Below are 17,837 nucleotides of genomic sequence, written 5' to 3'. Positions count from 1 at the left end.
TTGCTTACAATAATCGTTGTAAGGTCTTTTATCGCAGGTTATAATGATAAGTAGGGGCTCTATTGCATTCCCTAAATTTCATGTTCCGATTTTTTTTAGACCATAACGTTTTCCATCATAATTTTTATTAGTCATATTGTCAATAGTTATAAAATTAAACAATACAAATTGCATGCTTACTACCTACCTGGGGATTATTTTAAATTTGGCTTACTGATTTCCCCTCCATTTCTTATTTTTCATGTAGTTTATTAAGCCATTTCGCCCCGCCAAGAAGTCGACGGAGCCCCGCTTCGCGGGGCTCCTATTTCCGCTCTGAGGGACACAAGGTAACTAACAAACCTACCTGAGGAAACAGATTTCTTTTTTCTTTATATGAAGGATGTTATTGATTTGGTTTCTTAGACGTAAATCACTTTAGTCATTAAAAATGGGGGTCCCTTTGTTTGACATAATTATTGAAAGTCATAATGTTTAACATTATAGCTCCTAAATATTAGAATATTAGAGGATATCATTTTCTGTCTGTAGAAATTCGAAACAGTAAGTTTATGGGAAATAAAGGGATGATATTAAAACGATATCTTTAACGACCATTAGTCCGATAAAATATATGCCTTAAAATATTTCTGAATAATTATTGATATACCTTTGAATGTTATACTCATCAATTTTATAACTTTTGTGATTATAGCGTTTAATATTATAGATGTATAACATTAGAACTATGAAACTTTATACTTAACAAAAATTATGACTTTTGATGTTTATGTCCATAAATTATATGGATATCAATTTCTGACTATCGAAATTAGAAACAATAAGTTTATGGGAAACAAAGGGATCCCGATTAATACAGTATGTTTCTTTTTGTTGTCGATTATTGGAAATAACTTTTGTTTGATAATTTATTTTTTTATCTTTTGTTCTAATTAAAAAAATATTACCGTTAGAGCATTTCTGAGAAGTAACCCTACGTGGGATTTCAGGGTTTGTCCAATGGCTAAGGTCACCCTGTATAAGATGTTTGTAGGTACATTTTTGTTGCCAATTTACCGAAGCCAGACTTTTTAAAATGTTATCATGAAACAGTTCAAGGTGTCAATGATAAAAGATACAACAGAGATTATGGAGCACTTCAAGGGGGTTCTACTTTTGAACTACTATATAAGCCACACACAAACCAGATACAAAACAGTTAATCATCCGATTTGTTTCAATAAGTATTTGAAAAATGAGGGCAATATTTTTTCTGCCACTTTTAGTGGCTCTTTGTGCTAGCAATGCTATTGAAAGAAAACATAAACCAAAACTAGAATGGTGGCAGACAACTATTTTTTATCAAATCTATCCTCGATCGTTCGCTGACAGTGACGGTGATGGTATCGGTGATCTAAACGGTATGATGATTAAAGTTATAAGAATTCTTTATTAGTTGTGATTTCTCTTTTAACCTTACATTTAATTAAATTTTTTTTTAGGTATCACATCAAAACTGGGATATATCAAGGAAATTGGTGCTGGAGCTATTTGGTTATCACCTATGTTCCAGTCACCCATGTACGACTTCGGATACGATATCTCTGACTTTTACGCCGTTCACGACGAATATGGTACCATGGAAGACTTCGAAGCCTTGATTGCAAAAGCTGAACAATTAGGTATGTGACGAATTCCATCTCAGCTAATTATTTAATACATAATTATAGCTTACTAGACTATTTAACAACATTTCTTTTAAAAAAATGTTAAAAAGATTTAATCTTTTTTTATAGGAATCAAAGTTGTATTAGATCTTGTGCCTAACCACTCGTCCAATGAAAGTGAATGGTTTCAAAAAGCTCTGCAAGGTGATGAAAAATACTATAATTACTATGTTTGGGAAGATGGTGTTATTGATGAGGATGGAAACATGCAACCACCAAATAACTGGGTAGATAAACATATCATATTTTTACCTATAAATGACGTATTAATGACTAAATAAGGTTTTAAACCAGGATATTGAACGAGAACGCAGGGGCATTGGCAGTTCGGGAATAATATGCTGGCACGCAGGTTTGCTTGATGCTCCAGTAATGTCAGTAATGTCTTTAGCGCATATTGTCAATCCTTTTACTCGAGCGGTCTGTGGGTTAACTATACGAAACGAGCCTACAATGTATTAAAAGTGCAGTACAACAATGCATTCAGAATGCTGTTGGGCTTACCTAGTAGATGTAGTGCATCTGGCATGTTTTGTGAACAGCTAGAACAGACGGTTTTCCGGCAATCATGCGCAAGAAAATAGCATCTCTGCTAGGTCGAGTTAGAAGCAGTCCCAACAGTAGTCTGAATGTCATTGCTGACAAATATGATTGGGCAATTTAAAGGGGTGGCAACTAGCCCTTATTGATAATAAATATGTACTTATACCTAATAAGGTAAACGCAGCTATCAACGCCCCATCGAAAATCTGCAGGTATTACCGATCTATTTAAGTAATTACATATGTTGCAGTTGCCAGAACTATTTCAGCGGTAGGTAGGTAAACTTCCACAAGCGTTTGTTCCTTGGGTATCGGGTAGTTTAACGTTATTTTGGGTGGTAGTTCGTAAAAAAGATTAAATACACAAATAACGGCGCGGGTGGCGTGGACGCAGCTTATGTAATACTGGCGCTTGTACTTTCAAGTAAGAACGTGACTTTTCTGTTTAAGACATTAATTTAAATAATTGACTACTGTACTTTACTTTTTATTACTAAATGCATTCATACAATTGTAAATTTTTGTTTTTACATCACAATTTATCAAAAACAAGTCATTTCATAAAATTTAAAACTATAATAGGACGGTGATAGCGTCACCACTTTTAGTTGTAGCAGCTATCAACGATCCGTAAGTCGGTAACGGCCACAACTTAATGTTTAGTTTTTCATTATTTTATATTATTATAACATACCAACACAAGTATTTTTATGGACCCGTTTAAACTCAAACAATTAGTCTTTTTAAAAATCTATTACCGAAATACACATTATTATCTACTTTTCTTATTTTAGCGTTGTAAAATTAACCACAGTAGATATTTTTGCTGGACCGATGTTGTGTAGTAACAATATTCATGAAAAACTTTTTATTACTTGAAACTGTGTGTGTAAGTGCTTATATTTTTTTTCGTTACATAATTACAAACTGGTTTGTAGTCACAATGTCAATTAAATAAAAGTAATATATTTTTATGAGTCGGTAATGCATTTTAAGTTCGTACTTGCATATTTTATCACCGACTCTTAGGAATCGGTAATAGCAACCATTATAAGAAGCTTTTACCGATCGTAGATATATAATTTCGGCTACAAATATAATGACCACCAAAAAATACTTTGGTACCCTAAATAAAAAAATCATGCTTACCAAAAAAAATGACTGAACACCAAAAAAAGAAGGCCTAAAATTACAAAAGTACCACCGTTTTAATTACGACTGCACTTCAAATTGTATTCGAATACCAAATATATTGAATGATCACCAAAAATCATTAATGATCACCAAATCTTGAAGACCAAATTAATGCGATATTTTCACCTAAATAAACCACTATGATTACCAAAAAATGTATACATATTACCAAATAAAGTAAAATGATGCCAAAATTACTAGCCCCTCCCGCTCAACCCCCCGTAGCCCGCACCGCATACCTACCTAACCTAACCTACTCTTCTAGTAGCATACTGAAATGCTACTAGAATAGTGGGTTAGGTTAGGTTTGAACTGCGACCCTTACAGAAAAGAAATGCTACTAGAAAATGGGTTAGGTTAGGTTTGAACTGCGACTCTTACAGAAAAGAAATACTACTAGAAAAGTGGGTTAGGTTAAATTTGAACTGCGACCCTTACAGAAAATAAATGGTACTAGAAAAGTGGGTTAGGTCAGGTTTAAACTGCGACCCTTACAGAAACGAAATGCTACTAGAAAAGTGGGTTAGGTTAGGTTTGAACTGCGACCCATACAGAAACGAAATTCTACTAGAAAAGTGGGTTAGGTTAGGTTTGAACTGCGACCCATACAGAAAAGTGGGTTAGGTTAGGTTTGAACTGCAACCCATACAGAAACGAAATGCTACTAGAAAAGTGATTTAGGTTAGGTTTGAACTGCGACCCTTACAGAAACGAAATGCTACTAGAAAAGTGGGTTAGGTTAGGTTTGAACTGCGACCCATACAGAAAAGAAATGCTACTAGAAAAGTGGGTTAGGTTAGGTTTGAACTACGACCCTTACAGAAACGAAATGCTACTAGAAAAGTGGGTTAGGTTAGGTTTGAACTGCGACCCTTACAGAAACGAAATGCTACTAGAAAAGTGGGTTAGGTTAGGTTTGAACTGCGACCCATACAGAAAAGAAATGCTACTAGAAAAGTGGGTTAGGTTAGGTTTGAACTGCGACCCTTACAGAAACGAAATGCTACTAGAAAAGTGGGTTAGGTTAGGTTTGAACTGCAACCCATACAGAAACGAAATGCTACTAGAAAAGTGGGTTATGTTAGGTTAGAAAAAGTTGACGAAGTGGATTAATTAATTTAATAGGATAACGATATATTAAATATTTGCACATTTTTAATTAAAATGTGGTTACAATTTTGGTGGTCATTTACTATTTTTGGGTTTACAATGATTATTTTGGAGTCATTTGCTTTAATAGGATAGCAAGATGTAAAAATTTGGTTATCATTTCACATTAAAATGGGGTTTGAAATTTGGAAATCATTTACAATTTTTGGGTTTATAATGATTAGTTTGGTGTCATTTCCTTTAATAGGATAGTAAAACGTAATAAAATTGCTAATCATTTCACATTAAAATGGTGTTATAATTTTGGTGATCGTTTATTATTTTAGGGTGGTAAAGTAGATTTTTTTGGTATTAAATTTTATTAAATCTGGTGATCAGTTAAATAGCAGCCTATAATTTCATCAAACTGACACAGATCAATCTCCCCAAAATAGACAAAGCGTGAAGGTTCCTAGAAAATTATGGAAAATGTTCGTTCATATAATACATGAGAAATATTTTTATTTACATACAACTAAGCTACCTCGCACAATGTATCAGCATTGCGATACAGCGAGGAAATGCCGCCAGCATCCTTGGTACAATGCCTCAAGAGCCTATTTTAGATTTAAGCTAGCTATTAATTTCGTTTAGTAGTACCACTGTATATATATTGTACGTTCATATTGGAAATAAAAAAAAATAATCTCCTTAAAAAAATGTTAGAAATTTTCATAATTTTCCACTATGGACACTATGTCACCACACCAGACTAGGTATTATACAGTCTGGCGTAGGTATATCTTATCACGATCGGAATAGCTGCTTAAAAATCGTTAATAACTTCACAGCCATTATTATGGGTCGGCAATAGTAACAATCGACTCAGTAACTTTATAAATTATTTTTTACATCATAATCCTTTATTTAGGTACAAGTAACTTAGTAATTACCTTTTATAAACATAATATTAGCATATAAAAATGGAAAAGTATATTTGAGGGCAACCTATATACTTAAAAACTATCGTCGATTCTAAAATTGCCTTAAGGGAGGCGTTAATACCTACATTTACCTTACTAACCTTTAGCTTTAAGTTTAATTTATTTGTTTTAGTTTTAGTTTTAATTTCATTGTCTGTTACTAACAACTATGCTGCCGTCCTAGTCTAAAAGGCAGTTTTTCGACAAAAGCTAGTTTCGAGATAATCGCAAAAAACCAACCCAAACATCTTTCTTGAATTTCTACGAAACGGAAAAACTTTTTCCATTTTTTTCTTTTTGTATGTGGTAGGTACTTATTTTAGGTATTTATAGTATGTTTCTAAACAGCTCAGTTTTTTTTTATTTTATAAAAAACACTATAGATTAGTATTAAGCTTAAAAATGTGTAGGTCGTACTAGTCAAGAAGGCGGTAAACATGCGTTATACGGCGTTCTAACTTAGTTACGAAGTAGAAACTAGGTAAAAACGCCGTATATGTCACATGCTGCCTTTTTGCTTAGTAACAATTAATAATTCCCACTTGAAATCCTAAGTTAAAAGACCGTATAGCAGCTATTCGGCCTTTTTGGTTAGTATACTAGGAAAAATTAAGATTTTGTCCAGATTTTCGACTAGCGTGCTAGTGTAAAAAAACGTATACCGCCAAAAACACCGAATATACGGTTTTATAGATTAGTATTTATGGAAGAAATGGGAATAAAAAATAGACACGTAGTTTAAATGTTTATTTATATACGAACAAAAAACGCCATACTACTAGGCTATTATTAAAAAAACGAGATCCAGCGATTACTTTTTGGATTATAATCTTAATTACCATACAAAATTAACACATAAATTGGGTTATTCCCACTAGTTACCATCAAGTTGTTTTGGTGGGATTTTTTCCCCAGTAGTTACTACAATTTTGTTAGGGTTCAATAAAGCCTCTATTTTTATAGTATTCTACTTATACTGTTTTTATTACTATTTAACTATAACAACTTGATGGTAACTAGTGGGAATAACCCGATTTATATGTTAATTTTGTATGGTAATTAAGATTATAATCCAAAAAGTAATCGCTGGACCTCGTTTTTTTAATAAAAGCTTAGTAGTATAGTGTTTTTTGTTCATATAATAAAAGACATTTAAATTGTACTGTAAAAAAATGTTGGTGGTAACTACTAGGGAAAAAATCCCACCATTTACCAGTGGTAACTACTGGAAAAAAACTTCCCAGTAATTACCACAAAACTGAGTTGGTGGTAGCTATTGGGAAGAAAGGTGGGAAATAATTTCCCAGTAGTTACCACTGGTAACAACTTGGTGGTAGATACCTAACTGGTGGGAGTAACCCCATAATATGTACAAATTTTTAATGTGTACAGTCTTTCTGATTTTATTTGTATCACAGGCTAGATTTACTCGACTCTACTAATGACATTACATGTACTTCTAATGAGCATGAGCTAAGAAACTTAAAAGAGTCCGCAATAAGCTCAGCCGAATTATTACTTCCCATAAAAACGGAGATTCGTACTCATTTTAAAACAACGTGTTGGATTGTAATAAATTGCACATACAATAACATAAGGTATATCTATACCAGTTCCTAATTAGTTTATATTCCAACAAAACTAATGAAATAGAGGAAAAATAAGTTTTGTATGAAAAACTTATATTCGCTGTATTTTTTTTATTATGGTATCTGAAGCTACACATTAATTACAGGCATAGATATACCTTATCCTTTAGTGAGTACAAAGTTTTAGAGCAATCTACCTAATCGTTTTAAAATGAGAGCGTAACTACGTTTGTATGGAGATCCCAGCTTGCTGCTGACTTAAATCTTAGCAACCATCTATCTTTGTAGGTGACCAGTTTTCGCATACACGTAACTCACAATAATACATAATGTTTTACCGAATTCGTGGCATCTCTAATAGTTATTTTAGTTTGTTATCAATAGGCATCGAATCATCGAGAGTTTCATCGCACGGAAAGACGTTAGCGAGTTGTGTAGTCTACATTAGCAATAAAATTAAACTCGTATTAATTCCTGCACATACTCTGTCATTTATTTAATTCTAAAACGCATTTTAGTGGTTGTACCTAATTAAAAATCAGATTCAAATTTTAATAAAATTATTTTTCTATTAGATTACAAACTCATAGCTTTTACTATTTTAACACACAACTATTACCTAATACACAAACATACCAACTTATTTTAAGATACATATTGTTTTTTTATAAAACCCACTTAGGTATTTAATGGCCTAATATATATATAGCTCTCAGATGGTTTTTGGATGGACCCAGGTTCCATACAAAGATGCCCATGGTCCTTTGTCCTGGTTATCTAAATACTTAGGCGGAAAATGTTATTCTGTCCATAAGAATTCTCATTAAATTTCCCTTTAAAACATTTTTCAATAAGATTTAAACTCTTCGTAATGTCAAATACCTACTTGGCTTATAGGGAATTAAACCCGACACAATTAGCTCTAATATAAATTTGATTTTATTTAAATAAAAGCAGTCAAACCGTCGAATGAAAAAATAAAACTTAAACAACGTTTGCTGTAGAAAAGTACGTATGAACAATTTCATCATCACAAACTACGCTAGAAAGACGTATTTGCTGTCGAGCGTAAGTATTTGCGAGGCAATTTTAAAGTATATACCTTGATAAAAATGATAATACTCGAAGGTACTGATTGTAAACACTACATATTATTGATAACATATGATGGTAATGCAATAATAAAGTATTTTTCTTACTTTGGCGTTCGGTCAATATTTCGCGCGCAAAATGCCACCTCCGCTCGCATACCGGCAGCCACAAGCCTGCGCTTGCGGCTGACGGCTTTTACTTAGCATAAGGGTGTCTTTCGGCGCGCGGGGAGCATGACGAAGGTTGGAGCATATACTGCGTTATAGACTAGTTAGACGCACTTTCAACCATTATAAAAGTTTGTTTGCGTTTAATACGACGTCCATACAAAATAAGAAGAACGTATAACATTTATACGTTTCTAAAGACTATTATGGTGACGTAAAAAAGTTAAATGATACTAGGCTTAAATGACGTATGAGACATTGAAACAAAAAAAAATACTATACGATTTTTTAGACTAGTATCAGATCTAAAATTTGGCTAAAGATCCTAATCTTAAAGCGCGTATAGCGTCTTTTACGTATTTTAAAGCCTAGTTTTTGGCTTATACGTTATTTTAGGCTAGACATGGTGGATAAGATTTTACGCAAACCAGAGCGTAAAAAAACGTATAGCTGCATATACGTTGTTTTAGCATGGCTTTGTCAAATAGTCGCTTTTTAGACTAGGAACGCTTAGACAATTAGTGCAAATACGGTCTTTTTACGATATTTTTCTCGAAAACTAAGCCACTTATCGGAAAAAGGGCCAAAGTGGTTGATGCATCTCGATCTCTACATTACGAATATCACAAAAAGTCAATTTTGGCAAAATGTCGAAAAACTGCCTTTTAGCTTAGGAGGGCAGTATGAAGCCTATGTTCTTCGAAATAAAGATATTTTATTTTATATAATCAAAATATAACATCGATTTTAGCTGAGCCACTTCCACGATAGCGCCTGGGAATACAAGGAAGAAGTTGGAAAGTATTATCTGCACCAATTCGTAGTAGGCCAACCTGATCTCAACTACAGAAACCCTGATGTCGTCGAAGAAATGAATGTAAGAAAAAAATAAGTAAACACAATCACTGTAATTTTGTTCTAAGAACTAGTAATTAAAAAAACTGTTACTTGTATTTCAGAACGTTATCCGTTTTTGGATCGAAAAAGGAGTGGCTGGATTCAGAGTTGATGCTGTGAATTGCCTGTTTGAGGTGGATAAAAATTTATGGGGTGGCAAATATCCCGATGAACCACTGTCAGGAGCTCTTGGAGTTGCTTTAAATGATCATGATTCGCTCGAACATATCTTTACAAAGGACCAAAATGAAACTTATTACGTTGTTTACGATTGGAGAGATATTCTTGACGAATATAAAGCTAAGGATGGAGTGACCAGAGTAATGATGACTGAGGTGTACGCTAAAATTCAAGATGTTGTAAAGTATTACGGAGAAGGGGATAGAGAGGGAGCTCAAATACCTTTTAACTTTGATTTGATCACGGATGTTGATGGGTCATCGTCTGCAAATGATATCAAAAGAGCTATCGACAAGTTTTTGACATACAAGCCTGTTGACAAAGATGCCAACTGGGTGGTTAGTTCAACTTTACCTACTCAAGCAATTTGTTTATTTCCACAAATCATTTTTACATAATTGGGTCACTAAACTTCATTGCATTTTTTTCAGATTGGAAATCATGATAACAACCGTATGGCAAGCAGATACCACCCTGAGTTGGTTGATGGTCTTAACATGCTCATCTTGCTTCTGCCTGGAGTGGGAGTAACATATATGGTAACACATGTCCTTTTAAGATTTCGTACAAAATGTTACTGAAATATTTTTCATTAACACCACAAACTGTTACAGGGTGAAGAACTTGGTCTTGTTGATGGCTATGTTAGCTGGGAGGATACCGTTGATCCTGCTGGATGCAATCCTAATGATCCTATCAATTATGAGAAGTGGTCTAGAGACCCTGAGAGGACTCCATTCCAATGGAGCGCTGAGAAAAATGCAGGTGAGTTAAGTGTGGGGATTCCATATCGAATATAAGTAGTTAGACCAAGAAAAGTCCACAATGATTTTGATAGCACAGGCAGTGCAAGTGTTATTTTAAACTTCAAACTTCTATGAAATAATGACGTATAAATAACACTTCCACTACGTGTGCTATCAAAATCGTTGCAGACTTATTTTAGCTGTGCATGCAAAACAAGTATTTATTATTTATTTATTTATTTGTCCAGATATGAACGCTGTTAAATGAAATCTTATCTTCAGGCTTTTCCACTGCTGACAAGACCTGGTTGCCTGTAGCTGAAGGTTATGAGACGTTGAACGTGGAAGTGCAAAGAGCAGCTGAGAGGTCTCATCTGAAGGTCTACCGGGCTCTGGCTGCTTTACGACAAGAAGACGCATTCAGATATGGACGCTACGAATCACTGGCTTTAAACCAGGATGTCTTAGCTTTCAGAAGGTGACTTAAAATTTGTCTTTACTTTCAAACTCCTACTACCTTCAAACTTTCAAACTCCTTCTACTGAGATTTACTCAAAAACCTACGAGTATTTGAAACTTGAAAATGCGCTAATTTGTAGGAGTTGGTCAGACATGGAAATATTATAATTTGTTACACACCTAATTTTACAGATGGTATAGCCATAAAATCTACATCGTAGTCGTGAACACGAAAGACTCAGACTATGTATTGGATTTGACATACTTTGAAGATGTGGAAGACGACCTCGCAGTTGTGCTTAGTAGCATAGAGTCGACGAAAAAAGAAGGGTGAGTAGTACATAATCATCGCGAAAATTATGTGATGAATTAGGTATAGGGACCTAGTGGGAATAAGCAAAATGTGTATATGTGTGCTAACTGCGTAGAAAAACTGTTACATTTATGAAGAGAATAACCTTTTGCTATGAAAAAATATGAGAAATGAGTAAATAAAGCAAAAATACATGATAGATTAGACACGTACCTACATAATTTTGATTTAGACGATAGCATTCGGGTACTACCTACATAAAGATACCTACCTATCATCGTACCTAATTAACGCGGAATACACATATTAGCCTTCATTTCTTTCATATACTTCAAAAGTCAGCTATTCCGAGTGGTTATAATTTCATTAATGAGTAGACAACTTATGCGATGTTATCACTCGTTAATCGCTCCTCAAACTTTGTTATTGAAATTTTCCAAGTTTTCGTCTCGAAAAGCTTCATTAATTGATTGTTATTACGCGAGATCGAGATTGTTTTAAAGTCAATTTAATGTTCGTTACTGACTAGAAGTGGAATCTAGACATTTACGGCTCGGCCACGACATTGCGCGACTGGCGACGGCGGCGGCGGCAACCTTAGGTTGGAGCGAGACAGCGATCGCACCTTTCGTTCCCACCTATGTTGCTGTCGCCAGTCCCGTCTGTACTCTCTTGTTATAGAAAAATATATTCTTAAACATTTGCTTTTAATTTTATATATGATAAATTTATTTTATTTATTCACACTCATTTGTTCCTATAAATTTTGTTACAGGGATAAATTTAAAGCTAATGCAGTGCCCATTGCTGGTTACGAAGCGCTTGTCCTCAGAAAGAAATAAATAAATTATGATCATGACTACAGGGTAACGACTTTTAGCATAAGATTTTATTTATTTACTTGTTTGTTAAAATATAATAAAAGTGAGAAATGTAAAATGTAAAAACTACTTTTATTTTCAACATACTTAATTCCTTATCCCCTATAATATTATTCAAGGAGAAGAAACATTTGTTTGGTCACTTTTCTCTGCAACTGACTGGACAAATAAGAAAACTTCTAGCATCAGTTTTTAGATATTATGACAGCAAAAGTGTGGCAAAAAGATTATGGTGGTGCTTCCACAATCTATCGCTTGCCAAGTTGATAAAGAGTTAGCTAAGATGGATTTTTGTAAACCCTAGTATTTCATCTTTCTTCACTCAATCAAAAATTTCGTTTATATACCTACAGTTTGCCTGCAATACTTCAAGAATTCAACTGACATTATCTTAATCTTGATAATAAACGTCAATATTGCCTAGATTAGTATCGTAGTAGATATAAATCGTCACGTTACGAGAGTAAACTCAGTGTAACTATGTTCCTTCTCCTTCAAATTTTATGATGAAGGAATTTTTATTTTTACCTGTACTGTTAGTTACCTTTTTACCATTATTATTTGTTGATCAAACAAGTTCAAAAAAGGAGTTAGAATGGTGGGAGAAAACTATTTTTTATCAGATCTGCCCAAGATCATTTATGGATAGTGATGGAGATGGAATAGGTGATCTTAATGGTATGTCATTAACTCTTTTTCATCTGGTAACGAGATAACAACAAAAAAATAGTCAAATAAATAAAAATAATTCGTTGCACTAAATCATATTGTTTGTATAATGAAGGTATCATATCGAAATTGGAATACATAAAGGAGCTAGAAGTTGATGCCGTATGGATTTCACCTTTCTTTAAATCGCCTATGTACGATTTTGGATACGATATCTCCGATTTCTACAGCATCCATGATGAGTACGGTACTATGGAAGATTTCGACAGACTGATGATTAAAGCAAAAGAATTTGGTAAGAAACAATATATTTACATACATATGTAAGTCGTATCCACTCATGGTCCTTGTCCCTGGATGAACTTTTCGAATTTTGATTTTTTTTAAGATATTAAAATCATCTTAGACCTGGCACCAAATCACGGTAGCAATGAAAGTTTATGGTTTCAAAAGGCTCTTGAAGGCGATAAGAAATATTTCGATTACTTTGTATGGGAAGATGGAGTAGTTGATGAAAACGGGAAACAGCATCCACCAACTAATTGGGTAACTGTATATTATGTTACAATCGATGAAACAGATGCAGATTAAGACCACACGTATGTATTATTTTATAAAATTTCACAGATTAGTGTATTTCGCAAAAGTGCATGGGAATACAGAGAAGAAACTGGTAAATATTACCTCCATCAGATCACCACTGCTCAGCCAGATTTTAACTACCGGAATCCTATCGTAGTTGAGGAGATGAAGAATATTATTCGCTTCTGGCTTGACAAGGGTATAGCAGGATTTAGAGTAGGGGCTATCAACCATCTGTTTGAAGTAGACAAGGAGAAACATGATGGGAAGTATCCTGATGAACCTTTGTCTGGTAAAAGTCTTCATGATCCACTCAATCATGCTTATCTGAATCACATTTATACGAAGAACCAGCCTGAGTCTTACGATATGGTTTATCAATGGCGTGATATTTACGACGAATACCATGCAAAAGATGGATTTAGCAGAGTAATGATGATTGAAGTATATTCAACGCCGCATGATACAATGAAGTACTTTGGTGATGGTGGGCGCAATGGGGCTCACATTCCCTTTAATTTCGCACTAATTACTGATGTCAATGGAAAGTCTACTGCAAATGAAATTAAATATGCTATTGATAAATATTTAACATTTAAACCTATTGATAAATTGGCTAACTGGGTGGTAAGTTTTTCAATTAAAACTTTATAGATGTTTCCATCATAAAATAACAATGTTCATCTGGAATTTTAGATTGGAAACCATGATCAAAGTAGAGTTGCGTCTAGGTACAGTCCAAAGTTAGTAGACGCCATGAATATGCTGTCAATGTTGCTCCCAGGAATAAGTGTAACATATATGGTAAGGCAACTATTTTTATGTGTTACATAAAACCGATACAAATATTATTAAAAGTTGACATAAAATAAAAAAATCGCTATTTATTTTGTAAGGGTGAAGAAATCGGCATGATAGACGGTTTTGTCAGCTGGGAAGACACAGTGGACCCAGGCGGCTGCAATTCTGACGATCCAATAAATTACTGGAGATATTCTCGGGATCCAAATAGAACTCCCTTTCAGTGGAACTCTGACAAAAATGCTGGTACGTGTAGAAAAATAATGATAACTAAGATTCAAAGAAAATACCTGTTTTCTAGTCTATTCTGGTGTCCCACTGTTGTGCAAAGGCCTCTCTCCTTGTTTTCCTTGACTTTTAATAGATGTTCAATGTTAACTGTTGTGACACATACTAACATTAAATAATTTACTTAATTTATTTTTTGTACTGTATACTTTAATTATTACTCAGTTTGTCAGCAACACTAAAGAATGGGGTTGGCCGGTGGAAGTTTTTAGCAGATGGCGCCATCATAGCTTGCCCCGTCAATCCCTAGAATTGTGTCAATTTTTTGTTTTTTTAATACCCTGGATGCCAGCTCTTTAAGCCAAATCTCATAGAAAAAGGGGCAAGCTATGATGGCGCCATCTAGGCAAACCTTTGACAGTTGCCAACCCCATTGAAACATTTTTGAAGGTTTCTCCACTGCAAATAAGACGTGGCTACCGGTCGCAGAAGGCTATGAAAACCTGAACGTTGAGGCGCAGCGTGGAATTGAGCGGTCACATCTGAATATTTACAAGAAACTTGCTCGTCTTCGTAGAGAACCCGCATTTAGATTTGGGAGATTTGAATCGATTGCTTTGAACGACGATGTGTTTGCATTCAGAAGGTTAAGTTACGGTATTAAATGAATACTGCTTTTAGGGCTCCGTACCCAAAAGGTACAACCGGGACCCTATTACTAAGACTCCACTGTCCGTCTGTCTGTCAGGCTGTATCTCATGAACCGTGATAGTTATTTAATAAATTTAAAAAGGAAGTAAATGTTTTCCGTACAATAATTGTCTATGGAAATATACTTTTAAAAAGTGATAGGCCACCTCTTTGTTTCATATTCTATTGCAAAACTTATCTAGTGACTTATGTACCTACCTACTTAAAAAATATAAAATTGAAAATTATAGATTAACTAAAAGTATATATTATGTATTAAAGAAGATAGCGGACAATATGGTTCCCGGTAGCTATTTTCTTTAATAATATTAGGTAATATTGATAATGGTCATGTGGATATGTTATTTTGTCAATCACTCATTTTTGCCAGGATTTTTCATGACTAATGATCACGCATAACAAACAAACAAAGTAACATTCAGATAGGTTACGATTTCTGATATTATTGTTATTATATCTGGGGCGTCAGATAAGATTACGATGAGAGTTGCATTACGTTTTATCTCAAGCGGCGATGTCAATTTTACAAGCTTTTATCTAAGTAACTTGCAATGTTTGTATTCATGTGTGTTGGTGTCAAATCTTACAAGCTAAATTAGACCCATTTCCCGTTATTCGATTGAGCTGAAACTTCACATACATATGTACGTTGGGTGACAAATGTAAACGAGCTGATCTGGCGGTCTAGCATGAGTTGCGTTCTCGCGCGCGACTCCATGCATCAAGCGCGACTTCAAGTATGGACTCGCGCACGAGAACGCAACTTATGCTAGACCGCCTGATGGACACAGGTACCATAGTGGCCATATGAATTCTTTGATAAAACAACGCAACCTAATTTTATTGTGTTTGGGTTTGTTAGAACTGTCTTGATGACTATTACCTTCTATCAAAAATGAAATTATTTGCAAAATAAAATTTCTGGTTTACCTTCTTTTAGATGGCACGATGGTGAGACCTTCGTAATTGTGATCAACTTTAGAGATGAAGTTTACACTGTTGACTTAAGTTACTTCGAGAACGTCGTTGGTGATCTTGAGGTTGTGATAGCCAATGATCACTCCCAAAAAAACAACGGGTTAGTGCTGTACTCGTATTACTATTAACGTAACTACTAAAAATCAGAAATTTGTAAATTCATTTAAGATAAATGATATAATCGAGAACGATAGATATTTAAGTTTAAAATCGTTAACGTAACAATTGTTACTGATTTTAATATAAGAAAACGATAATGTGTTTTCGGAGATGTATGTTTATTTGCTTTTAATAAAAATATTTCATGTTCTACAATCAGCAGCAGACGTTGCTAAGCGGGCCAGGTGTTCAAAATGATCTTGACGCGACTTTATTGTTAAGACAATAAGACCGTGTCAAGGTAATTTTGAACACCTCGCCCGCTTACCAACTTCTGTTGCTGACTGTACATTTTTTTTAATGCGGACAATCAATATAGCTTATTTGTTTTTTCTACTTTCAGCGATATCATAGAAGCAACCAACGTGACAGTGGTCGCAAGAGAATCCTTGGTGTTAAAAGTTAGATAAGAAGAAAATCCATTTCAAATGTTTGCAATCAAAAATGCATTCAATGTATATTATAAGTAGAACTCTCAAATGGCATTTCTGATGCAACATACATACTGTCAGTTATTTAATTTCAAAATGTACAATCTAATTTAACCATAAAAGCGAATCAGCAATAGTTTCATCACAAATGTAAATCCAATAATAGTTGCAATGTTAATCTGAAATTACTACGAATAAATCCGATTTGCATATTAATGGGCTAGTTTAACTTTTATGGCTTTCGCTATCGGGAAAGTACAATGTGAATTAAATTTATAAGTACAGCACGTAATGGTATTGCAAGTGTTTCATTTTCTGAAATTGCTATTTGAAATAATCAGGCGATGTTTATTAATTTAATAGAGTGTAACTTTATATCCTACTGGGTTTTTAAAAACAAGATATCCTAGCTCAGGACCCATAGGCTTGTATATATCACGTACGTGATGTTTGCTAATAAAATAAATATTTCTATGTCTGTTTCTATATGAATTTGATAACCACGATCTTCATTCATTATTTAAGCTAGAAATCGACTTCGCAGCTAAAATATGTTAAAACAAATTCTTGCCAGTCTGCCGAAGAAGAACGTTCGAAACGTCAGGACAACAAATAAAAGAAAGTGTACAGTGATCATCAAGTAGATAGTGACCACCAAATATATCGTACCACACCTTTGTTAGGCTGGGGTCTGATTGACCAGACGCCGTCCGCTGCTGGCTGGCGGCAGTCGCCCACAACTGAAAACGTCCGAATGTAATGCAGCTACAGATAACGCCACTTTATGATAATCATTGCCTTCATGGTGTCGAAGTAGGAATAATGTCAAACTATACCTATATTTTATTTACGTACATCAAACCCTTACTATACTATTCGTTCCTGTTTGGTTAGTAGACATACTTCAACCATAAGTACCTTTGAAATACATTAACGCGTCCCTTCCCTTCAAAGGTTGACCAAAATATGTCCCATGTTCAAAGGGATTCCATTTGCGACGTTTTTACATCACAAAGCTTCCAAAGAAACTGACTTCATTAAACCACTGGGTGGAAGGGACATACGCCACACCTTCTACTCGTACTTGTACTATTGATATTATTGTTGTAAAATGTGATTTTTTGATGTAAACAGCGTACGAAAACGATAACGGGGTCAATGTTGAAAACGATATGTAAGATAGTTAGATTTATATTTAGTTCGTATTAAGAAACCAATAGTATTATATGTAGTCTTAAATTAGTTCGTCATTCTAAGTTTCCCGATTTCGGGGTTGGGCTCATAGTAAAAGTTGTTAAGTATGACCATAGAGAAATATAGTTAGAATAGAGTGCTCACTCCATACATCAATTTTGGTACCAAAACAACTATTATTTTCGCAGTCGACATCTAGCATCGAGTAGGTAGCGGAATTATCAGTACCGCTACTCGATACTAGAA

The 17,837-nt window shown here is 34.3% G+C and overlaps 3 protein-coding genes and 1 long non-coding RNA gene across 5 annotated transcripts in view; 3 read left to right on the top strand and 1 right to left on the bottom strand.

Moving 5' to 3' along the window:
* Positions 1-17,837, top strand: part of LOC134790512 (uncharacterized) — a 248,835-nt gene that overhangs the window by 34,258 nt on the left and 196,740 nt on the right. The gene's annotated exons all lie outside the window — the stretch shown is intronic.
* Positions 1-17,837, bottom strand: part of LOC134790492 (dual specificity calcium/calmodulin-dependent 3',5'-cyclic nucleotide phosphodiesterase 1) — a 299,273-nt gene that overhangs the window by 201,190 nt on the left and 80,246 nt on the right. The gene's annotated exons all lie outside the window — the stretch shown is intronic.
* LOC134790497 (maltase A1-like) lies at positions 1,058-11,808 on the top strand. The gene is made up of 10 exons (XM_063761313.1): positions 1,058-1,400; positions 1,482-1,661; positions 1,776-1,933; positions 9,114-9,239; positions 9,322-9,777; positions 9,871-9,978; positions 10,054-10,204; positions 10,468-10,663; positions 10,837-10,974; positions 11,733-11,808. The coding sequence occupies exons 1-10, from the start codon at positions 1,235-1,237 to the stop codon at positions 11,797-11,799; spliced, it is 1,746 nt and encodes a 581-aa protein (XP_063617383.1). The 5' UTR covers positions 1,058-1,234; the 3' UTR covers positions 11,800-11,808.
* Positions 12,257-16,456, top strand: LOC134791069 (maltase A1-like). The gene is made up of 9 exons (XM_063762098.1): positions 12,257-12,516; positions 12,623-12,802; positions 12,896-13,053; positions 13,135-13,716; positions 13,786-13,893; positions 13,986-14,136; positions 14,569-14,764; positions 15,770-15,907; positions 16,310-16,456. Exons 1-9 carry the CDS (start codon positions 12,342-12,344, stop codon positions 16,374-16,376), a joined length of 1,755 nt encoding a protein of 584 aa, XP_063618168.1. The 5' UTR covers positions 12,257-12,341; the 3' UTR covers positions 16,377-16,456.

This window comes from Cydia splendana, chromosome 5 (assembly GCF_910591565.1).
Source record: "Cydia splendana chromosome 5, ilCydSple1.2, whole genome shotgun sequence".
Taxonomy (NCBI): domain Eukaryota; kingdom Metazoa; phylum Arthropoda; class Insecta; order Lepidoptera; family Tortricidae; genus Cydia; species Cydia splendana.
Note: the sequence above shows the minus strand (reverse complement) of the source record. Positions and strands in the feature narration are given on the sequence as shown.